The sequence below is a fragment of the Hipposideros armiger genome, unplaced genomic scaffold, assembly GCF_001890085.2.
Source record: "Hipposideros armiger isolate ML-2016 unplaced genomic scaffold, ASM189008v1 scaffold_14, whole genome shotgun sequence".
Taxonomy (NCBI): Eukaryota; Metazoa; Chordata; class Mammalia; order Chiroptera; family Hipposideridae; genus Hipposideros; species Hipposideros armiger.
The window spans coordinates 7,869,428-7,895,197 of NW_017731364.1; the positions used below are offsets into that span (position 1 = coordinate 7,869,428).

Below are 25,770 nucleotides of genomic sequence, written 5' to 3' on the forward strand. Positions count from 1 at the left end.
TCTGGGTATTAGCTCATCGAACTCATGGGGAGCTCAGGGGTTCTTTGCTTCTGTCTCAGAAGCTGCTCCCTTCTTCCTCTGCGAACAGGTTTCCTATCCTGATGAGTGATACCTGTTGGATGCAAACTTTAGTTCACACAGAGCCTTGGTTTGCCAAGGCTGCAACATGAGCACAAGACGTCCTTTAAGCTTCTGTTCCACTATCAAGGGGCAGGGTTGGAGCTTGGAGTCAGGGCTATGAAGGTAATAGGTAACAACTGACAGAACTAATACCCCCTGATTCAGACCACTATCAAATGTTTGCTATGGCTGTCTGAGCCTCTTTTTAGTTTTCATAATTTTTCATTCTAAACAAAAATCACTTGTAACTGACCAAGTAAGTTATCATTTGTAAGTCTTCTGATTTTAAACCTCCCACAGTTCTGTTGAAAACCATAGAAAATTTTAACATTTTCTATATTGTATCTTTTAAAATAAATTCACTGCAATCCCAATGACAGATATTAAATAACATTTGTTTAAAATGTACTAAAGGTAATAGAGGTAGTGACCAACATAGATGGGGAACAACCATACTCCCCCACCCCCCAAATTAAGATAAGGTTTCAAATAGTGATCTGCCTTATAAAAACACAAAGAACACGCTAAGGGGCCTGCCAACCTCAAATGGACCAAATTTCCTGGAATTAATAGTGGCTTTATATAGCAATATCAGCGTTCTCCCTGCTATCGGGGTAAATACTTACTAATCAATCATCTAGGTTTGTTTCATTTACTTATCATATTATTATTACAAAAGCATGCCTGAACTCTTGCTCACTTTAACTTCCTAAATACTGATATGGAAAACTGGAGGGGAAGGCAGAAGAACCATGTATTATAAGAAGGATAGAGTATGGCCACTAAGTGAGACAAACCTGAGTTCAAATTAGGAGGACGATATCATTTATCACCTCAATCTGGACGCTTTTTGAGAGTGAAAGTAATCAATTAGCAGCTAAATAGGAAAGCAAGCATATAACAGAACCGTCCTGGGCAAGCTGGAATAAGTCAGTCGAGGTCAAATCCTGGTCTACCACTTAGCAACAATTTGATCTAGAAATGGCATTTCGCATCTTTAAGTTTCAGTTTTCATAGCTGTAAAACATGAATTTAAAAACCTCATAGTATTTTGTTAAAATTTAATTAGAACACTAATAAGTATAAATATTTTGCACAGTAAATTATACAAATTTCTCAGTGAGTGTGCTATTATTATTATCACTAACATTTTCTGCCTAGATATTCCCCAACCTAGTATTCTATCCCAGAAGCATAATGTAGAATTTCTATTTGTAAATTGTCTTTAAACTTATTGGATAACGAGCCTTTCAAGATGCGGCCTGCTCGGCCAGTCCTCTCAACGAGGGCATTGTCCCATCTTCTCTGTGCAAGGACCAAAGATCTGGAGAGCCTTTCTTTAGTCATCCTTTGTTTGTGAGGGAAATAACAAAAAAGAGTAGTCTATGGAAGTTTAGGGCTAAAAAGGGTGTTGTCAGAGCCTTTTTGAACAAACACTGTCATTTTATAATATGTATAGATTGTATTAAAAGATGGTCATACTAGTAATTTTATATAAAGCTGAGGTGCTTCTTTCTTGGTTCATTTTGCAGTGAAATATATATATATGCGGCCCACCAGAAAATTAGTCCAAAGTAGGATGTTAGGTACACGTACCATTTATCGCCTCTGATTATTCACAGAGTAGAACCAATATAGATAGCCAGCCACATGAAGGTTACAAACTAATGGATTAACTCATTTTTTTTAGGAGAGGAGCTACTTCTTCCCTGTCAAGTCTTTTTTACTTTCCTGAAGGACTCTCGCAATGAGGTTTGGTGGACCATTGATGGAAAAAAGCCGGACGACACCACTATTGACCTAACGGTTAATGAAAGGTATCATTGTTGCCGTCAAGGGGGTGACTGTCACTTGTCCCTTAATCTCATGCTCTCAGGTGGATACTACTCTACAAAAATAAAAATTTTAATTTTTTTCTGTCATTAAAAAGAATCAGCAAGATGCTCAAGTCGTTAATGGTTGCATCCCAAAGCAGGATTACTAGCCTTGCAATCTGAGGCCAAGATGCCATTTTACAATCACACCTTTATGATACCTCCTTGAAAGTAGGTGGAATGCGTATTTCACATGAATGAAAAGGTGGCGATATAGGGTTATGGAGAGATGAAATCCTGTCTGTGTGTCCCTGTTCTTCTCTTTCTCAAGTCTGGAGTCTGGCCTATACGTATTTGTGCTTCACATAATTGTGTTAGTTTCCTGTCTTGCAGTTAGCATGTATTTTCTACTGTCCTCCGTGTCTTCCTTAATTGACATAACATATATGTCACATTGATAATTGATAATCTTTTTTTAATAATGATTAAATACATTTATGTTCTTTAAATTTTATTTTTAAAGTGGATGGGGTGGTCATATACCTCCCTCTTAAAATAGCAAGTTGGGTCATTTTATTTTTAAATAAACATGATTTTTTTTTTTTAAGGAGGTTCAGTAGGCAAGGAGGGAAATACTGGTCTTTGTAAATGAATGAAGCATACAAATGCAAGAGGGCAATTGGTTCACTGCAACAATTAATAAAAATCGGCAGGTGACTAACAACATGACAAAGTATTTTTAAGACCTTAAGCCTTATCCCCAATGTGTAAATAGAGCTTAGGCTACTTAAACTTTTAGAATTCAAAAGATATTTCTTTCCTAGTAGTAAACTCAGGTTTTGTGCAGATATTATCAAATGTCTGTTTTGCATCAGGTGTACTGTGCCAGGTGGATCTTATAGGAATAGCAATGATAGAGCAGAAATTTCAATACCGTAATGTGATAAATGCAGTATTTCCATGTTATAGGAAGATTTAGTTGGGGACTCCAGTCAGTTTTGGGGGGTTAAGTAATGCTTCTCAGATCATACAGTACCTAAATAAAGCTTTGAAAGAAGAGTAGAAATAAACTAGGCAAAGAAATCAAGCAGAAATAAACTCAGAGAAATAGAGAAAAAACTGATGGTTGCTTCATGGAAAGGGGGAGAAGGTAAAGGGATTAGGAAAATACAAATTAGTAGTCACAGTATAGTCACAGGGATATGAAAGAGAGTTTGGGAAATATAATCAATAATGTTGTGAAGATTTTGTAGGGTGTCAGATGAGCACATGTCTTATTAGGGAGACTACTTCATTGACTGTATAGTGCTTGACCACTGCACTGTACACCTGAAGCTGAAGCTGAATAATATTGAAGGTCCTCTGTAATTAAAAATATATATACATATATATGCATATTTATATGTATATGTATATAGTCATGGGAAGTACATGCATAGGGAATATAGTCAATGGAATTTTAACAGCTATGTATGTCAGAGAGGTAGTAGAGTGGGGGAGTTATCACTTTGTGAAGGGGGTAAATCTCTAACTATTACATTGTTTGTATACCTGAAACTAATAATAATTTAAAAAAAAAAGAAAAAGAAATCAAAAGAATGTTCCTGGTAAAAAGGAACGTCATATGCAAAGGCCTGGAGGTTTGAGAAGCAGAACATATTTAAAGGTACAGAAGGAGCTTCCTGAAATTGGGATCTTTTTGCAGAAGAAATTGATGAATGATGTGGCTGGAGGCACAGAGGGCGAGTTATTGATCATTTCAGGAATTCTGAAGACTGTGCTTCCTATCCTCATAGTAGTAATGAATGATAATAATGAAAGTCATGGTGTTTCTCCATGAGGCTATTGAAACACCACTCACTGTTCACAGTTGAGCAGTACGGTTAAGCTTAGTCTGCACTCATCACAGCCCTTAACCAAGTTCTCATGACTGACCTTAAGCCTTATCACAAGGAGAACCTGGCCATAGTCGGCCATAGGAGTTATATGCTATTTTTCCTTTTTAGCGAAGTAGTTTCAAGGGATTTTAAATCTGGATCTTGGACCCAAAGAACTTTATCTCTGATTTGCTGAGACTTACATATACAGTAAAACCTTGGATTGTGAGTAACTTGGTTTACTAGTATTCCCCAAGACAAGGAAACATTTCTTATAAATTTTAACTTGGTAAACGAGTGATGTTTTGCAGTACAAGTAGTTTGTTTCTGGAACGAATTATGCTCGCAAACCAAGGTATTACTGTATTTATTTTCACAAAGTTTACTTGCTCTGAGAAATTTCTTCTTTATGTTAGGATTTAACTGTGAGGTTTCAGCATTATGGCTACAACAGTCTACCTGCATTCAAAATTCAAGCTTTGGGAAACCCTGAAATGCATCAGCTATTGCTGTGAGATAATAATAGCCAATATGAATATTTATTAAGCATTGTTCTAATACTTATGCATTAACATACTCTATTTTCAGAATTCTTGAGTAAATTAATACATATAATGCACTGTGCAGGCATTGCTACTTTCCTCTTTTTCAAAGGAGGATCTGAAAACATGGAAAGATTAAATATTGTGCCCAAATAGCCTGTAAGTGGCGAAGCCTGGACCAAAACCCAAATGGATCAGGCCGCAGAAACTTCTCTCTAAACCAACAGAGCATCCTGCCTCAGAAGTTTGAGGGAAGGAGACATTTTGCTTTGAAGAGAGATCTATATCTATAATATGATGCCAACACTGGGATTTGACCTAGACATTGGGAGTATGTGTAATATAGATGGTAAAGAATAATATTGGAATCTAGAAGCTATTCTCCTTATGTAACCATTGGATCACGAGGCAATTGACACTATTGATATTGCATCTGGCCTCACCTAGGGGCTCTCTGGTTGTCTGCTTCCTGATTTGCACATAGCACATGGCCCGTGAGTCTCACTAATGCTCTGATTTTCTTTCCCGTTTCTAGTGTCAGCCAGACTAAAACAGAAGATGAAACAAGGACTCAGATTCTGAGCATCAAGAAAGTTACTGCAGAGGATCTCAAGCGCAACTACGTCTGTCATGCTAGAAATGCCAAAGGGGAGGTTGAGAAGCCAGCCAAGGTGAAACAGAAAGGTAACGGATGCACGCAGCGGACGAGCCTGGGAACTCCAGTGTAATGCAGCGGTAACTAAGGAGAAAAGGCGAGATTGAGAGGAGAGCTCCAGCACTTAGCACATCTACCACATAGTCATGAATCAAAGTTGCATGAAAAATCAGGAGAGAGTTTCCATCTATGTAAACATACTCAAAATAGTTTTCGTAACTTAGTGCCTAAATGTGGCTAAAAAATCCATAATTTTGATAATAAGGCATAATTTCACATCTATACAGTCATGAAAAATGAAAAAAATGAAGACAATATTTAAAGCTACCAAAGATATAATAAAACAGGTAGAGTCACCTAGTGTTGGTGAATTGTAAAGACCCCTTTAGCAATCATTGCTGGCAGAGTTCAAGAGTCATGAAAATGATCATGCCATATGACAATATTTTCAGAATTTTTCCTGAATGAATAACTTAACAGAAAGAGAATTATGTACCAATAAATATTCTCAGAAGCATTATCTATAAGAATGAAACATTATAAATAGCAATCATCTAATTGTATGCAAATAGTAATATATAAAATATGAATTCTCAAAAAAATACAATTTTAAAATGATCATGTTAAACACTGTGTATCAATATTCAAGCAGGTTTATAATATATCACTAGCCACAGTTGCTAAAATAAAAATTATTTAAACCATGACTTAAAATGGTGTAAAATGATTTCTGTGTTGATATTACTATATTTTTCTACAATAAATAAAAATTATAAAGCTTTCTTATGTGAGCTGTGACTCCTGAAACAGACTGTGTCTAAAATTCTATTTGGTTCTCTCACTGAACACAGAACCCAGACAATTAATCCCTTCAAAAATGTTTTTCAATGATCTGGAGAAAAATAATGATGATTTGTCACACATGCAGTCAAGTCATTCAGAATTATCCTGGATCCCTGTATCAAATGGAGCCTATAATATTTCTACCAAAAGTGAAAAAAAAGTTAATTCATAACTGTTACATTTTGCAATGAGATTTAAATCTTTTTCTGAAGCTGATAAAAAAGGAGGTCTGACTTTAACAGTTTTATTATAATTTAGAAAGCAAAGAGCAAAATCCGAAAGTACATATGCCTCTTAAGAAGTCTTAGTATGTTGATTCTGTATAGTTACTAGCCTCTGCTCCTCAGAAGTCAATGTAAGGAAAAAAGGCCCAACTACATGATATTATATAAGGCAGTGTTTCCCAAAGTTAGCTCCTAAGAACACTGAGGCTCTAGACTCAGGTGGCCTATGTTCAGATCCTGGTTTCTGTGCATCCCAACTCTGTGAGCTTGGAACAGACATTTCACCTCTCTGAGCTTCAATTTATTTATATTTAAAGTAGGCAAAATAACACCATTACATCATAAGGTTGTTCTGAAGTTCTCAGCACAGGTACTGGCATATATATATATATATATATATATATATATATATATATATATATATATATATATATATATATATATATATATATGAAATGTTAGCTCTTAGTATTATTTGTGCAAAATTTTCATAGGCGTTATTTGACAAAGACTTGTATAGTCAAGTATCATTGAAGTCAAGGTTAAACAAAATCAATTAACTTACTTTAGTTCAGGGCCTCTTAATCTTCAGCATATTAACGTTTGATATGAATATCTGCAGGGGTTCAAATACAGTAGGCGGGATTTTTTCAAATATATTTGACTCCAGATTCCTTAAGTATGGAACATTTTGTGGGACTTGTCGTCAGAGCCATGTGTTTTGGGAAGCAATTATGGAGGCAGACATAAATTAATAACTTATTGTCAGATGGATAGGATCAACACAATCAGTTAAAATCATGCTGAATCTAGGAGTGATGCAAAAGTCTGCCCACCAGAGCTAGCCAGGAAGTTCTCCTTTCCCAGAAGGGCATGCTCTGAATGGTTTAGTATGAATGCCATCAGGAATGTGAAGTGACAAGCACATGCACTGCACCAGATTTTCTCTTATTCATTGATTTTTCAGTTACATTATGATATCCTTTGGTGTGGTTTTATTTGTATGTATCTTATTTAGGGTTCTTTAAACGTCTTGATTTGGTGAGTTTATATTTTTAATTTAATTTGAAAACAATTTAGCCATTATTTCTTTACATAGGTTTTGTTCATCCTTTCATTCATTCTTTCCTTTTCTTCTCATATTCCAATTAAATTTAAGATAGAGTACTCGGTGTTGTTCCACAGGTCACTGGTGTTTTCATCATTTTTTTTCCCTCTGTGTTTCATTTAGAATAGTTTCTAGTGTCTACTGATCATTTCTTTTTTTTGATGTCTAACCCGCAGCAGTTTGAATCCAAAAATTTTATTTTTCAATTTTTGAATTTCCATTTTTATCAAAATATCTATATTGATATTTCCTATTTGCTCTTGTAATGTTCATGGTCTTTTAAGAAAATCAACAAGCATATATATATATATATATATATATTACTCATTTTAAAGTGTTTATCTGCTAATGCCATCATTTTTGTCAATTCTAATTCTGTGTTTATTGACTAACTTTTCTCCTGATTATGGGTCTTTTTTTTTCATGTGTCTAGATTTTTGTTTTGTTTTGTTTTTAGCTAAGCCATCCTGCCACCTGTTGGCAGCTCAGCTCGGGCCAGGACTCGAACCGCTGTTGTTCAGAGCTCAAACTCTTGAGCGAGCTTTTAACCAACTGAACCACTCAGCCAGCCCAATGTGTCTAGATTTTTAATCTTATATTGGACATTATGGATGTTACATCATTGAGTGTCTGAATTTTGTGAGTGTTAAGTTTTGTTCTAGCAAGTAGTTAATCTACTTACATAACAGCTTGCTTGTTTTTGAAGCATCTTGCTTATCCTTGCTAGACTAGGTCTAAAATAGCTTTTTCTCTAATGCCAGATTGGACCTATTTCTAACATAACCCAACTGGGGTTTCTAGTTAATGCTTGAGGAGCTAAATTTCTTCACTCTGAGTGAGCTTCACTCAAGTGTTTTCCAGCCCTGCATGTACTCCAAGAATTGTTCAGTTGCCAGCTCTCTCGTAGTTGTTGCCTCCCTGGTCATTTTTCTTTCACTGCTAGCTATTCTTTGCCTCATCTTGTGAAGTGTCATCCTTAATATGCAAAGCTTTGTATTTTTCCAAATACTTGTGTATTTATAGAGGTCCTTTTCTACACATTTTTCTTTTCTTCAGTCCCCAGGCCTGTAAGTTCAGCAGTTCTGAACTCTAAGCTCTGTCTCCTTAGCTCAGTGTGACTACTGACTGTGCTTATGGTTTTCCCCTTTCTCTGTAGCAGTCCCCAAGGTGCCTTCAGGCAGTAAGCCTGTGTGATAGTTTTTTGTGCCCATCTCTCACAGATCATACTCCTGCTTTTACTTTACTTTTAAAACTGCTACTTTAGATATTATTGAGGAAGGGCTACTCCAGTATTAAGTACTCCGTACTCCTCTAAGGCAAGAAGCTGAGGTCCAAAAATGCACAAGGTTTAACACTCTATGGTAGCCAAACGAATCAGGTCTGTAGGACAATTCAGTCATAGGTTTCTGGGTTACTATCATTTTCAATAAAGCATTCTCTTTCATCACTACCATTGCAAAAATCATCAAGAAGTCCCAGCACATTGGCAAAGGATAGGCAGGGAACACTTGAAAGTCCAAGAAACTGGCGTTTTGATTAGGAGAAACAATGATAGCAAGGCCTCAACTACAATAATGAGGATGAGGAAAATAATTTAGGTTTCCAAGGAGGAACAAGACCAATAACTTGAAACAGGGAAAAAAACTTGATAGAGCTAAGGTATTAGACTGGTTTCACCAAGGGTGGTTAACTGGAAATGTGGGCTTTGGAGCCAGTTATTACTATAGGACCATAAAAGAGAAAAGGGGATTCTAATTCAGGGAGTAACAGCAGAGCAAGTGGCTAACTTTGGCTACATCCTGAAACAGGTTGTCAGTGAGATCAAAGAGAGGGGCAGTTTAGGAGTACAATCTGATCACATTGCATCACCCCTTTCTGACTGCAACCTTTTGGTCTGAGATTGCATCAGAGTAAACTCTTTCTGCCAAAACATCAGACATCCCAGCTGGGGCAGACAGAAAATGTGGACTGAGGGTCACCCTATCCCTGCAAGCCAGCAAAGCTTTATATGAAAGCTTTTTAGAGCACTTCCTGTATATGATTTCAGCCACTTAGAAATTAAGGCTTGTGGATTATTTATCTTAAGGGTTCAGTTAGTTAAATAGCATTAAGAATGTCTTGAAATCATCAGGATGGCCCCACAAGATACAATCTGCAAATATTGGGTTGTCAGAAAAGTCATGACGCATTTTTGCAATGAAAAACATAGAAAAATACATCATGACTTTTCCAACAACCCAATATAACACATATAATTGTAGGACACGAAACAAAATTTAAAAGCCACACTAGAAATAGAATAGGCAGTAATGGAATGAATGTGGCAGAGGGAAATTTATGATCTGTTGATTATTAAGCAAGATATCTATTGATATTTTTAAAAATCCATTTCTGGTAAGTGGATTCACTGACCTCTCTTTTTTCCTCCCTATTACAAAATGTCTACCCAGAGAGAGCCAAAATAACTGAGCAAATAATGAAGATGACAGTGGGAATTATTCCAGTGTACTGTTAACATGTACTCAAAAATACCAAGGACACAGAAATTTTGAGGCTAACTACTCAAAATGAACTTAGTCCATTTTCAACAAATTGCACTGACATAGCTTCTGGCATTTTATGATGGGGTTTTCTCAAAGCACCATTATTCAAGGAACAAGTTCAAAAGTACCTGATAATAATTCTGCACTGGTAAGTCCCAGGCTATATCTGTAACAGGATTCATATCCTGAATTTAGGATAATGAACTGAAAACTCTATGATTTGCCCATTAATTAGAAACCTTCAGGCTCAGCTGTAGGCTACTTACCCTTTTTCCCTTAGGATAGATACCTTTTTTTAAAAGGGGTGTTTCCACTAGTAATGATCAATAATTGAACTTCATGGTAGTGTTGTGCAAAGATCTCTGGACGTTGGAGTCAGGGAGCTTCATTAATCCCAGCTTTGAACAAAAGTCTTCTGTGCCTTGTCTTCAGGTGCTCAAAGAAGCCTTTTCTCACCATCCTGCTTAATATACCTCTCCTGCTAATAAAGCAGCTAAATGAAGTTGCTGGTAGATAGTATAGTATTAGATTTTTTTTAATATCCCAGAAGCATACAGTGTTTATCTGGAGATGCTCAGTATTAGATTTTTTTTTTTATATCCCAGAAGCATACAGTGTTTATCTGGAGATGCTCATTCAGGTCCTAGGTGTTCTATGGGTAGGATGGATGCAGAAGATGTAGTCTCTACCTCGAATATTGTAACTATATATTTTAGTGGGGAATGAGAGGGAATGGAGAAGCAAGTTTATAGACATATTACAATATAATAAAATCTGTCCATACCTGGATATTGCAAATCAGTCTTTGGAATGTATATCCTAGAACTGTAGACCTAAGAGATCCTTTCAGAGCCAAGCATACTCAGCATTTGGTGAATGCCCTCTGTTTCTGCTTGATGAAAATAAGATTTTTGAGGCCTACTCAAAAGGAATTAAATTTCTTTCATATGGTCCTAGACAAAAGGATGAAATTAAGACTATTAGAAGGAAACACATTGAGATTTTTGCTCCATTTATCTGCTCTAACATTAAAACTACCAATTTCATGGGCTGATCCAGGGAATAATAAGGATTTTTTTCTCAGAAGATGGACAAACAGAAGATGGAATTACACTTTCTAAAAATATTTTTCAGGATATTCAGGTATCAGATTGTAAATTGAATTAGATGACTTTATACATCCTTCCCAATGCTAAGATTCTGTTTTAATTTGTATATCATCAAAGTCTATTCCAATCATCAAATAGTTAAAAATGATTTCTATGCCAGTTCCTGGAAACAAAAAGCTAAATATTACACAGTTTTGTATTAAAATATAGTGCCTGACTCCTACCATGTTACCTCTGCCTGTTCACACATGTAGAACAGGTGGATGGCTCAGGTGCTTGGCTTATCCCACTGTCCGCAGGAGGACGGGTGGCTCTGATCACCACACAGAAATCAATTGTTTCTGTTTTGTTCATTCCAGTGGTAGCTCCAAGATACACAGTGGAACTGGCATGTGGTTTTGGGGTCACAGTCCTGCTGGTGGTGATTCTTATTGTCGTTTACCATGTTTACTGGCTGGAGATGGTCCTATTTTACCGGGCTCATTTTGGAACAGATGAAACCATTTTAGGTGAGTTATGGAAGTCTGATGTGAATCTATTCTACTGTCATCTTTAGAAACATGTTGGCTTAATAAAATCTAAATTAACTGGAATATTTAATCAGGCTATCTTTTGTTTCAACCCTTACTATTGGAAACCTTTCTAATGCATATCATTCTGCTTTCTTGGCTCCATATGGCATTTAGTGTATACGGGCACTGTCCAAATAGAAATATAATGCAAGCCACACATGTAATTTAAAGTTTTCTAAGTGGTCATATTAGGAAAGTTAAAAAGAAAGTGAAAATAATTTTATGAATTTACTTAACTCAAAATGTTCAAAATACTATCATTTTAGCTTGTAATTAATATTAAGTGAATAGAGATATTTTAGTCTTGTATTGGTACGAACAATATTCAAAGCTCAGTATGTATTGTATTTAATACTTACAGTGTATCCCAGTTCAGACCAGCTGCATTCCCAGTGCTTAATAGCCACTTGTGGCTTCCAGCTGCTGTACTGGACAGTGCAGGTCGATACTCTTTGTACTCAGGGGTGATCCAGGCACCGGAAGCATCAGAATCACATGGGAGCTTATTAAAAGGAGAATCTTCAGCTAAATCCTTGCTCTGAATCAGAATCTACATTTTAACAGTCTTCCTAAGTGATTCATGTGCTCATTAAAGTTTAAGAATTGTTCTAGTATGTAATTTCCTGGTGACGAAAATGAAACATTTAAACATACAGATTCTTAGACCCATCCCATAAAGATCCTCATTCAGTAAGTTTGTGCAAGAGAGACAGAACCTATATTTTTAATAAGAGGTGGTTTTTATAATTAGGCAACTATGGAAAAGATTGACTTATTGAATCTAAGTGTATTTTTAATTATAGTTATTTTGAAGTATAAATTAAATCATTTCTAAAAGTGTTGCTCAGTTATAATTCTAATATATTAGTGAATGAGATACTAGGACAGGAACTAGAAATTTTCTACGTAGTATTAATTGCCAGTATCTATGATTAACTATTTGCTCCCTGATTCTGTTAATTCATAGTCAAATGAACCAATCTTCACTTATTCTCCACCATAAAAATTGAACTCAGGGAGATGAGCAGAGAAGAAACATCAGATAAAATTTGCAATTACATCTTAAAAATAGTCATTTAGCCTGGAAACCTGTCACAAGTAGGAAATCGCACTGAAATCTGTCAGATACTTCATACATGTAAAAAATGAGAATGTTTAATTTACAAAAGTTCAATTTAAGAAAAAAATGCAATACTATTGAGAAACTTTTTTAATGTATATTGGATCTGTGTTTCTTTGGCTAGACGGGAAGGAATATGATATTTATGTATCCTATGCAAGGAATGCTGAAGAAGAAGAATTTGTATTACTGACACTCCGTGGAGTTTTGGAAAATGAATTTGGATACAAACTGTGCATCTTTGACCGGGACAGTCTGCCTGGGGGAAGTAGGTATTTCAAATGGGTACAAGTGATGCTACTCTGAAAGACAAAAGGGATTGTATGCTTTGGATCATGGATGAGAATCATTGCACAACTCTATGTTGGCATCCTTGGACATTTAATGTTCAATTCGTTGATGTAATAGACAGAGACTCTCTAGGAATAAAACTACTTTGTAAGGTATAGACTATTCAGGCGCAGTTTATGGTACAAAATATTTTCCCTGGTAAGCTTTAAAAACTCGATTTCAAAAAAATGTAGTTGCAGCGTAGGTTAGAGCTCTATTAAGCACCATAGCTTTAAATGTCCTGTTTACTCACATTTAGATTTTTTAAATTAATTATTTATTTTTTCAGTTATGGTTGACATTCAATGTTGTTTTATATTAGTTTCAGATGTACAGCAAATAGTCACAGGGATGTAAAGTACAGCATAGAGAATATAGTCAATAAAGCTGCAACAACTATGTATAGTGCCAGGTGGGAACTAGACTAATGGGGGGATCACTGCATAAATTACATAAATGTCTAACCATATTTAGATTTTTAGAAGGTTTAGTTAATTTGTATTAATTTGCCTACAATTTGTTTTACAAAGACTAAGTTTAAACAAAACATTTTTACAAAGACTGAGGTTTACTAAATTTTACTAAAAATGAGTTGCAGGATAGAGTGCATGGGGTTTTTCTTTGTATTACTCACTGATAATAATTAGAATATTTCACTTTGGCATTTGCTAATTTCTTTTCCCTCACTTTTATTTTCTAGCAAATCAGCACTACTCAAATTCTCCTTTTCCTTGGTTCTGTTTCTTCATTTCTATCAGTTTACATGTCTGAGATAATGTTTAAATATTTACAAAGTTCAGTATATTCTAGTAGGTTATAAAAAGAAATTTGAATTGTTGAATGTTTTAAAATAAAAGTGCATCTCTGATGTTCCGATCCACACAGTAATACACAAAGTGATGGTCCATTTGAGTTTGTCTTATAAATAATAGCATTCCTAAACCCACTGCTAATCTTTGTACTGTTGAAATGCATGTGATGTCTCTAATCTTCAACACAACAGACTTTTTTTTCTCTCTAAAATTCTGTTTATATTAATCATTTCACATGTTTTTTTTTTTAGTGTTATATAGATAATTGAAAATATCTCAGTTTAAGTCTAATACAGAACAGACTTAAATGTTTATTCTCGTTTTGTGTTAACTGGATCACTTATTTTATCTCCCCAGTCATCACCCAAAAGTCCATCTTGTTTGTATTCTACAGTGGATATCTCCTTCAGTAAAATTTTCTAGGAAATAATGACTAGATCCTATAGTTAAAAAATAAATTCCACTCCTTTTAAGACTTAAAATCCTAAATCACTTATTCATTCATTTGTTCATTTATACAGCCATTCAACAAATATTTGTCTGCTATGTGAAAATTATATAAAGATACACAGTATAACAACAATGCAAGACCCTCCAGGCAGGAGTTCTTTGAAGAATTTGAATTCTACATAATACCCTACTACATCTGCTTTGATGGTTGATCCTTGTCATCTTTCACATTCTCCCTGCTGTTCTTGCTTGGTCCTCTTTGCCTCTGGGTCTCTTGCCTTGCTTACACATGGTCAGCCTTCAGCAACACGGCTTGGAGTAGACAAATACTTTTTCCTGGATTCTTCTCCAGGCTGCACATGCTATTTTAATTGCCAGTCCTCCCCCACTACCTCTGTACCTATCAAGATTAAGGGGCAAAATGACTGCTTAGAAAAAGTATGGTAAATCAAGAAATAGCTTTCCACAACATTAGTGCATTCCTTGGAGTTGGCTCCTATCTGAATCCCAGGTAAGGGATTATATGGTCTTTGATAAGCAACCTTGAAGAGATGGATTATTCCCAAGAATTCAGTGACAGGAACTAATCAAAGCCCTTGACAACAGAATAAAATTACAGTACATTTTCATTTTACTTCTTCTTTTCTGACCAGAAGAAAGCATTTGCCTGGTAGTAAAGGCAGACACATCAGCCAGCAGCTGCCGAAACACATGGCTTTGTAGTAAAGATAAGAGTTTAAGGAGAAAGATCCAAGGATTAATTTAGCCTCCGGAGAGAGTAGAGAGCAGAATAGAAAGCCGAGGTGTGAATGTGATGCCAGCCAAAATGCCATTCAGCTGGCTAAATTTTTGTTGTTGTTTTGTTTTGTTTTTAAGTTCTTATTCCAATGACATAGTCATGCCATCTAGCATTCTAGTCGAGAGGTGTGTGGCCACAGAAAGGGACTACTCTTATTGTCCTGTGTTCGAGAAAAATGAACTTCTCTGATTTTGACTCTATAATTCAAAGAGTATATATGTTTGAATGCTCACTGGCACCAGAGAGTTGATACATGAGTATCTTTGGGGAAAAAGGACTCAGGAGCTGCTTTGGTTGGGCCACAACATGCCACCTGGTTTGAAGAAATTTACTTCAGGACAACTCATTTATTCCTTAATGTCCCAACTAATGCTTTTGAAGACCAAGCTCATGGAAGTATGTGTTGACCTCAGGCCTGTTTGGACTTGTCTTTGGGTTGGAATATGTACATATAGTTTCTATTCTTCCTGAGGAGAGTGGTGTTTGGTGAACAGTGTGAATGGGTCTAAAGATTAAGTTGTTCAAAGTGTTCTTGGTAAAATGTTTCACCTCAGTTCTCAGCCTGTTCCCCTAAGTTCCCTATGGTTGCTCCTCAGGCCCTGTACTGTGGGGGAGTTCTTGGCCAACACTAATCCCCATGGTGTTTTCTTTCCCAGTTGTCACAGACGAAACCTTGAGCTTCATTCAGAAAAGCAGACGCCTCCTGGTTGTCCTAAGCCCCAACTACGTGCTCCAGGGAACCCAAGCCCTCCTGGAGCTCAAGGCTGGCCTAGAAAACATGGCCTCTCGGGGAAACATCAACGTCATTTTAGTGCAGTACAAAGCGGTGAAGGAGACGAAGGTGAAAGAGCTGAAGAGGGCTAAGACGGTGCTCACGGTCATTAAATGGAAAGGGGAGAAATCCAAGTATCCCCAGGGCAGGTTCTGGAAGCAGCTGCAGGTGGCCATGCCAGTGAAGAAAAGTTCCAGGTGGTCTAGAAGTGGCGAGCAGGGCCTCTCCTATTCATCCTTGAAAAATGTATGAAAGGGACAATGAAAGGGGTCATAAGATCCAAGGGTACTCCAGGGAGGAAGAATTCCCCCTTTACACCCAATTTATTGTTTCACGGACAGAAAACAATTCTATGGAAGCCTCCCCACAGAGAGAAATTCAGGGTGACCGCATGACTGGTTGTTCTGCTTCTTCAGGCAATACTAAGGTTTAGAATGATAGTGCCACCAGTCTGTCACCCATCTCTGATGTCAGTGGCCTTTGCAGGCAAAGACTTGATTGACGTGAATTTTGCCACCTTCACCCTCTGTCCATGTTCCTACATGTCTCTATTCTCTATGCTCTCTCCTATCTCTCTCTCTCATAATTTTAACATTATGGGGAAGACTTGCTGTGGATTGAAAGACCCATAGTCATCTGTTAAAGATAAGTCATCTGTTAACATGGTTAGTATGAGTTTCCAGGTATAGTTTTCTTTTTCTTTTATTATTACTCATCTTAAAAATATAATCAGGATCTAAGTTTATTTTAGCCGAGGACAATGACCTAAATTTATTTTAGCTGAGCTCTTTCTCTTATTCTGCTGTATAACACACCATCACAGCAAGCCTGACACCCACTTAGGGTGGTACAGAGCAGTATTACTGTAAGTGTTTCTTCTAATTGATTTAAAGGACTTGCCTGCATTTTCTCCTACTATACCCTGTCTCAGGTAATTGATGTCATATTTGTCAACTTGAAAAATGTATCATAATGTTTTTATTATGGGAAACTTCTGAATATCTATAGGTCAACTCACATTTATCACTCCATCTTCTATCTACTGTACCTTGTTTGTATCGGTAATTCAGAGTTTACATTCATTGGCTCCACACTCGGTTCAGTCTGATGGGAAACTTCTCCTAATGGTGCTAATAGAGAAATAACAGCAGAATGCTGTTAGAGCCTTTCCTGGCTTATGACAAAAGCGCAGAACAGGGTGTCTGGCAATTTGTCTTTTAATCTCAGCCTTGCTAATGTGAATATTAGGACAGTGATTTCTCCTCGCTTGTTTCTGTCTCCCCCATTGTAAAGTGTGGAAGTTAGACTCTGACCATGAAAGCTGCTTTTAGCATTAATATTCAAGAGAATTAACTGGACCCCTAGCATTTTCCCTGTTTTATTCACTGGTACAGTTAATGCACTCACGCCAAACAAGTCGGCTGAAAAGTCAGTGTCAATGTAACTTGTTTTAGTTTGTTTTAAATAACACACTACTGTTCTTAAGATTTGAAAAAGTGAAAACTAAATCCAGAGTTTACAGAGTGATGAATATCTATATTATACACATACAAATTATAAATATATATATATGTGTATCTATATGTAATATATTACATATATTATGAATTTACATATGAATTCATATGAATTATATATGTATATATACACATATATAAATACATTAATTATTCATATGTGTGTATATATGCACACACACACACACACATATATATATATATATATATACGTTGCATAATATATATATATATATATATATACACATATGCATATGACGTTAAATATTCATTCGCACAAGCCACTGGAACTCTTGTCCAGTCTTTAAATTATGTTTTTACTGCAATGCTTTTGTATCAGTGTTTTCTACACATTAATATTGTTTGTGAATTCACAGATCATAGGCTGGTAGCTGTTGTTAGCTCTTGCCTTCCCTAAATTAGTATAAATAACCACTGCTGCAGTTGACCTGCGTGCAGTGAAATATGTTGTTCACAGAGCTTCCAAGGTCACTGCTAAGCAGTAGCCAGCCAGTGCTCTGGCATTAATGGATCATCTACTGTGCTTTGAGCACACACTTAAAAACCAAGCTATGTTAATCTCAGTGCTCAACTACCGGGGAAGTAAATCTCTATTTGAACTGTTGAGTAATAAAGGAAAGGAAAATAAAATACCTCTAAATGAGCCTCAATATCCTGTGAAACACCATAATTCATAATTTAAGGAAACCTTTACCCAGTAGTATGAATGCTGTTAAGCAATTCTAAAACCATCTCTTACATTTAAGTCCTTCAGCAGTATTAATGACCACAATAAAACATTTCTCTATTGAAGAGTTATTGATTATTTTAAGTTGAGGAAAAACATGAATTCTTGACCATAAAACTCGCTAGGGAGTCATTCTTGGACCTGATTTTTTTCTTTTCTTTTCTTTTCTTTTTTTTGCCTTAATGATTTTCCTTGTTGCAAATCACAATAATAATCCTTCACTCACAAGACTGGAGGAGACCTGACTCCAGATGAGCTTTGTATATGAATTCTTGCATGAGCTTTGGGTAAATGGGGGACAGTCCCATCACCAAGGGGCCATCTCATGCCAATACTGCATTCTTTTTGCACTTTTGGATTCCATATTTATCCCAAATGTTGTTGGGTGCCCCTAGAAACTTCTTGATTTTTTTTTTCTATTTATGTTATTGTTTTTGGAACTGTTCTTTTCCAAATGCTACAATCTAAAGCATCTCAAATTTACATTATATATCTCATTCTAAGAGCATTTTGTTTTAAGATTTTTTTATTTGTTTTATGTCCTGGTAGATGCTGAAAACAGAAATTTGAAAGAGATGGGGAAACATGATTTAGAAAGCAGGAAGAAATTGCTCTCTAATGTTAAAAAAAAAAGTCTCTAAAATTTAAAAAAGAACCTTAATGGTTTGAGATATGGTATAAAGATCTACACACAAGTTAACAAAGAACCATGATATATAGAATGTCTAATTACACAATTATATGAAGTTTATTTAATTCTCTTCTGTGTTGTAACTTAGGTGGTTCCCTAGTATTCTAATAAACAAGCACGCCATTGTATTGGGAAATAAAAGCATCACTCCACTTGTTAATTATCCATTTTCTTTCCATAGGTTTTAATATTTTAAGGTTACCTTTTTTATTTTAGTCATAAATTTTTGTATTTTCCATTTTTCATTTGATTTGTAAATTTGTTTATTTTAAAAATAAACCATTTATTTTCAGCTTTGAATTTTATTTTGTGCATGTGTTTTATGTCTTTATTTTTATGTTTGGGCATAAGAAATGAGAATAAAAATAATGATACATGTAAAAATGTTATAACCTACACTAGTTAAGTTTCTCTTTCTGAGAGAAACTTGAGAAAAATGGGAACTTCATCTCAAAAACATTTTCTTTACATGTGAGTAAAAGAGTTACTTAAGTAAAATGATTTGCTCTAGTATACCAGGGTGTGTGTGTGTGTGTGTGTGTGTGTGTGTGTGTGTGTGTGCGCGCGCGCGCGCACGCACGCGTGTTTTTAGAAAACCAGAGAGACAGAGAGATAATAACAGAGAGGCAGAAGGTTGGGGGAAAGAGAGAGAGAAAGAAAGATTATTTTAAAACAAAGACACAGCCTGTTTCTTTTTGTTCAATTTGGAGCTTGGGTAGCTTACAGTAATCTCTTACCTTTGATAGGCTTTAATGCAACCCCCAGGCAGTTGCTTTAGAATGAGAATAGTGATAGGAAGCCTTACACTTAAATTTTTTTTTCTATTCACTTATACTAAAAATATTGATTGGGTTCCTATAACTGAACTGGTTAGATTAATAAAAATTTTCCTACTGAAGATCTTTTTCTCTTTCAAAGCTATCTCCAAAGAATAGACTAAGATCAATGGATGGAAGTTACAAGGAAATAGATTTCGACTCAATTAGGAAACTACTTTAAAGCAGAGTTGAGCAATCACGTATTTCACTGTTTTTTAGAGATACTAGGCCCCCTTTACTAAAGGTGTACAGAGGTTTGATGAATCTTACTGAGATTTTGTATATGGGCTTAACGCATGGGATGAGTGGTGATGAATCTGAAGTTGCCTGAACCCTGAACATATTAAATGACCTTAGAACATAGTGGTGGCTATTTACTTTCAGTAACAGCAGTTTCAGTATCAGTAGTTCGGTCATCACAGCTAACTGGATATTACTGACCTTGTTAAAACTCTCAAGACATTTTCTTCAGTCACTTACTGATGTCACTAGGTCTTTCACATAAGTAAATTCACAGTATGATAGGAGAGATAGATTCAACAACTAGTCTGTCTTGTTTCTCTGTTTCTACCAAGGAATATAAAGTATCTTTAGCAATGGGCTAGGAGATTAAGTGTGTCAGTAGTATTTTTCTATCAACATCTATTTTAAACCGAACAGACAGAACTTTTAAAACGTATTCTCATAAGTCCACATATTAAGGCGATTCTCTGACATTTTCATCAGGAATTGATTCAGGTTCAATTAACATTAGTGTGTCTGCAGCAAACTTTATTTTAACATTGAGTTTGCTAGATATTTACATTTAGGTATCTCTAATTTGCCTAACAACACTCCATGGTTGCTATCATATGTGTTTTATAGATAGGTGAACTCATACTTAAAGATACTAAGAGAAAAAGACAGATGAGTGAAGAAACCAATATTTGAATTCAGGTCCATCTTCCAAATTAGATGAGAACACCCGGTTTTTATTTTACTATACTTCAAGTTTTAAGAAAGAGAGGCTTGCTGCTCTTTCATACATCAATATCTCAGCCAAAGAACGAAATTAAAGTCCTAGTTTATTTTTTTCCCCTAGATAAATTTCAGAGAATTATAGCTTTTAAAGGCAGGAGTATTCTGGAATATTGAGGAGTTCTAGACCAGAAATTGTGACTTCAAAACCAATTTAGTACAACACAAGGAAACTGGCCTCATTGCTATATAGCCACACCTCATTTATTTGAGCCAAACAGAATAAAGGACCCATTTCAGAACTCCCTCTTTAAATAATCTTTAACATTAAAATTACAACAATTTGCATCCTCAGATATGAAGTTTTGACAATATATACAATATTAATATATGCCATGAAGGACACAGCTTCTTTCAAAGTACTTTGTGAAGCTCTCTGAGTATAAATAGGCCATCTCCCCTCATCAGAGAAGCATTTCCTCTATTCATTCCTCAAAGTCTGGAATTTCACCATTCATATGTTTCTTGAGCATTGCCATCTGTCAAATGCAAATCCCGCACTTTCCAGATGGGGTACTAGTAAGTAAAAATTTTAAAAGCCACATGTTTTTTTTTTTTTTGGAGAATTTAGGATAATGTTTTATTTTTAACAGTGGTATCCCCACTGGACAGAATGTACATTTTCCTAATGTGACTATATTGAAGTAAAACACACACACACACACACACACACACACACACACACACACACACACTCTGCACAAGTCCTTTTGATGAAAAACTACCCATGTTATTTAAGAGTTTATCGTATTTATCATGAAACAGAAGTAGGCTTTCTACTCTCACATTCTCAGGTTTATGAAAGGCTGCTACATGAGATTTTGAGCAGCACTAGACAGATCACAGGAGTTTATAAAACATGTGTACATGCACACACACACACAGGCTTTGATGGTAAGTGAAAATTTAGAGTTATCTTTTAAGATTAAGACAAGAATTCTCTAAAATATTCGGCACATTTGATAAAACCCTTCACAAGTTCTTAAAAATTGAGCACACATCTGTTCTAATTTTCCTTCAAATTCATGTTAAATTCACTAATTGGAAAGAACAAACCTGGTCCATAACTCTTATTTTTCCTTGTCAAATTCATGATCAGTTCCCCTACAGACTTTCAGCTTGTCTTCTTCACAGGCTGCAAGGTCTGTAAGTCACTATTTCACCCCTGGCCCCCAAAGCATAGGTACTCAACCTCATGGTGTGTCTGAAGCACATTTTCATAGTTGTCAAGGGCTGTGATTTATACATTTGGATTTTTATTTTCCTTCAGAAACGTTTAAAATAATGTTGTCTTAAATTGAATAACAAGTTAAGCACTGCAGTTATCTCAAGATCTTTCCCATTCAGACCTGTTCAAATTCACCTCAGTAATTATTAGAATTAAATGCTTTGCCAGAAGTCTTAACTAATTGATTCTCATCCATTGTCAATGCTGTTGCCCCTTTCATTGATTTTTAGACCATATGTTCACACATACACACATGAGAAAAGAAAAGAAATTTTGGTTAATACTATGAATTGTGTGATGTATCCAAACATTTTTTAAGCATTGAGACATAGAACTATGTGGGTCTTAGAAGATGGTAATCCCATATTGCTTTTTGCTGATCAGACTATGTCTGAGCATTGTGGTCAGCCCTGTTCAAGATACTACTCTTAAGAAACACATATATAAACTGAATATTATTCAGAAAAAAAATAAAAGTGGGGAAGAGATTTGATACCATGTCATCTTTGGAATACGGTAAAAGTTATTTAATCTAGAGATGACAAAAAACTACAGTAAGATCACAATGGTTGCAAAATATTTAAAATATTTGAGGATGTCAGATCTAGGACCACTATAAAGAGTGGTAAGGAAGAATATTTCCAAACAAAAAATAATTCACAAACAGAGCTCAATTAGGTGTTTTTAAAGGTGATTAATTTCTCATCTTTGAAGGTAGCTGATATTTAGCAACCATTGGTGTAGTGGTGTAGATGAGACTCCTTAACTAGGTAGATTATTTAACACTGAGAGCCTGTATTCTTAAGTGTTTATTCATCATCTATCCTTTGTAGGAAGCACAATGATAAACTGGAACTTATACACGTTTTCACTAGGCATTGTCCTATCTTTCCATTTTCCTGTAGATACAGTGGAAGCAGTGTTTGACTTCATTCAGAGGAGCCGAAGGATGATTGTTGTCCTGAGCCCAGACTATGTCACAGAAAAGAGCATCAGCATGCTGGAATTTAAACTGGGTGTCATGTGCCAGAACTCCATTGCCACCAAGCTCATTGTGGTTGAGTATCGTCCCCTTGAGCATCCGCACCCAGGCATCCTGCAGCTAAAGGAGTCTGTGTCTTTCGTGAGCTGGAAGGGAGAAAAGTCCAAACATGCTGGCTCTAAATTCTGGAAAGCCTTGCGGTTGGCTCTTCCCCTGAGAAGTCTGAGTGCCAGTTCTGGCTGGAATGAGAGCTGTTCTTCCCAGTCTGATATCAGTCTGGACCATGTTCAAAGGAGGAAAAGTCGTTTGAAAGAGCCCCCAGAACTCCAGGGTTCAGGAAGGGTGGCAGGTGCCTCGCCAGCTCCAGGCATGATGTCCAAGCACAGAGGGAAGCCCTCTGCAGCCTGCCGCTGCTGTGTCACCTACTGTGAAGGAGAGAGTCACCTTAGGAGCAAGAGCCGGGCAGAGATCCACACCCAGCCCCAGTGGGAGACGCACCTCTGTAAGCTTGTTCCCAAAGAGTCAGAAACTCAATGGATACAAAATGGCACCAGATTGGAAACTCCTGCTCCCCAGATCTCAGCCCTTGCTCTTCACCATTTCACGGATTTATCCAATAACAATGACTTCTATATCCTATAATTACTATGTGGTGGGTGGTAACTGCTCTCTCTACCAACCCTCTTTGTGTCATGAACCTATGGGAATAACTGACATGTTTATCATCTAATGGACTCACCTATTGTGTCTCCTTTATTGATTTTTAAACACTATTTATTTCTAGGAGACAAAAGACCCGAAGAACCTGCATCCAGAATTATTGCCTCTAATGGCCTCAGAAGAGCACACTCTTCTTGGCCCCTAGAAGGTCAGTATGTGAAAGTTGCCTAAGTCTGATCGTCTCTCTTTCCCAATGGTTTAAAATTGAACAAAGTATTTAAATGTGTTTCCTTTGAGTTTGTTGATAAACCTCAAGTGATGAATCAGGTGTAGTTGGGCTATGAGACTTACAGGGTATGTACATATCTCAAGGGAACGTTATGGAAAGGAGTTGGTTCTAGTGAAAGCTGTAGGACTAAGCTCACCAGAAAACCTACGGCACATTTTCCCTGGACGAACCAAAATCATCCACATAGGGATACACGGTGTTCTCGGCCTCACTGTAAACTAGTGTTCTCTAAACTGCCTAACATTGTTAGCATCAATAAAGTTATATTTTTACGTGATTTCATTTGTACTAACAAATTTTTACCCCTTTGCCTCCCCTCTCTACTTTATGGCTTTCAAATTTATATCTGAAGAGTGTTCCATGTTAGGAAATCAAGGTTTGGTTTAGGTACTAGGAAAGCTGAGATGCATCTTTAGTTTCTTTACAGTGCATATCAGGGGAGATCTGGGAAAGGACCAAAAGAGACTGAGGAAATGTTTCAAGTGAAATAGAAGTTTACGCAAAATCTATATTTCTAGAACTGACAGCTGAAAAGTGTAGTATTGTTAGGGGTTTAGTGTAGAGTTTGGTGCATGAACCCCTTCTTCCTATTCAGTATTCTGAGAAGGGATAGTAAATTCAAGTGCCTACAAGGATTAAAGGTTTAAAAAAAAGAAAAGAAAAAGAAAAAGAAAAAAAGGGGCCAGAAATATGCATAATATACAAGTTCTTCATCTAGGACCCATGTGTATAGGCACATATGTTCAGTATGTGATTCTTTAAATATTTAGACACAATCCTAAGGGGTACACACATTTGATCACCCTGTCAGGGAGCTAATGGAGATTACTGGATTTGTAGGTAATTGAAGGGTAATTTATTTCTTCAAAAAGGAGCAATCTCTACTAAGCTCCATCTGGATTGTTGTCCCTGATGTAGCCCCACCGTTAACTCTCACTGTTGGCAGATTGTTCGGTTTTTAAGGAGAATAAAAAAATTCAGATTTTTATGTAATCTCTCAATTATGGGATGGCTTAAACTTGAAAGAAAAAAACAAAGAACCAATCAAAATACATGAACACGCATTCAGTCTGTGGGCCACTAGTTTGCAATTTCAGAACCAAAATATTCAACCCCCAAAAGTAAGTCCACATAGGTCTTCAAGCGTCCCTAGCAATATTGAGATTGGAGAACCACAAGCTGGCCTAAGGACATAATGGAGATGTTTATTCCCTCCCTGTATTGAAAACATCTGAACTCTCAGAATAGGGCTGATCTGACCTAATACTCCATCAGAGAAGAAAAAGCTGGAAGATAATTGCCTTCCATCTACTCTGTGGATTTACTGTAAGAAAATTAGAAGCACAATCTACCACCCTTGAACAGAAGCAGAATAAAAAGAGCAAAAGGCCATATCAGACGTGGGCAGTCAATACATTAGTCAGGACTGCTAATGAACTATGGGCCAATAAGTGTCAGCCTCTCTTAGTCACTTATGGTGAATGAGGAATGGGGAAATAAACCAGAGCTTTATCACACTACTACTCTTGGAGAGAAAAGCAGAAGATGCTTTCTCTGTTGAAACAAGAAATTATTAGATCCTTTACCTGTTGAAACAAAAAGAAGAGGAAAAATAAGGATCCTACAGAGTAAATGTGACTCATCATGGAACTTCTAATGTGGAAATGACAGGCCATCCTACCTGAATGTCCAGCAGAAAATTATTGAGCATAGCCCATGGTTAATTCCTTCTGGAAAAGATTAATTGAACCTTGATGTGTGTTCAAGGATCTTCTCTTGGAAGACAGATAGCAGATTCTCTCCAAATCTGTTAATTGTAGGTAATAAAAGTCATCATATCCTAAGAGGGAAGATAATATTTTTTCCCATAATCAGTCTTACTTCTTATTAGCAGTGTCCCACACTATTGAATATTTTTGTAAAAACTGATAAATTACTTTTGTCATTTATGAGTTATTTTTTCATGAAGAAAAATAAATGAAAGGACTCCTGGAACGGCATGAGGATGAAGCCTAAGCTCTTATTATGAATGAGCAGCAAGATAATTGTGGTGTTCTCAAAAGCTGAATTTTGGTCAGTATCAATTTCCACTTACAATATAAGTTCAGGGTAAGCAGTATAAAATCATGG

The 25,770-nt window shown here is 36.2% G+C and overlaps 1 protein-coding gene across 6 annotated transcripts in view; it reads left to right on the plus strand.

Moving 5' to 3' along the window:
• The window catches only part of IL1RAP (interleukin 1 receptor accessory protein), a 129,304-nt gene extending 105,373 nt beyond the window's left edge, over positions 1–23,931 (plus strand). For 3 of the 6 annotated variants that reach the window (XM_019623638.1, XM_019623647.1, XM_019623629.1), the window contains exons 7-11: positions 1,811–1,937; positions 4,889–5,037; positions 11,195–11,344; positions 12,652–12,795; positions 22,615–23,915. In XM_019623638.1, coding sequence (XP_019479183.1) covers positions 1,811–1,937; positions 4,889–5,037; positions 11,195–11,344; positions 12,652–12,795; positions 22,615–23,333 — 1,289 coding nt within the window. In that variant the 3' untranslated portion in view covers positions 23,334–23,915. Of the gene's footprint in view, positions 1–1,810; positions 1,938–4,888; positions 5,791–11,194; positions 11,345–12,651; positions 12,796–15,574; positions 17,232–22,614 lie in introns of those variants that run through there. The other 3 variants (XM_019623655.1, XM_019623662.1, XM_019623674.1) reach the window with 3 other exon arrangements.
• Positions 23,932–25,770: the final 1,839 nt, after the last annotated feature.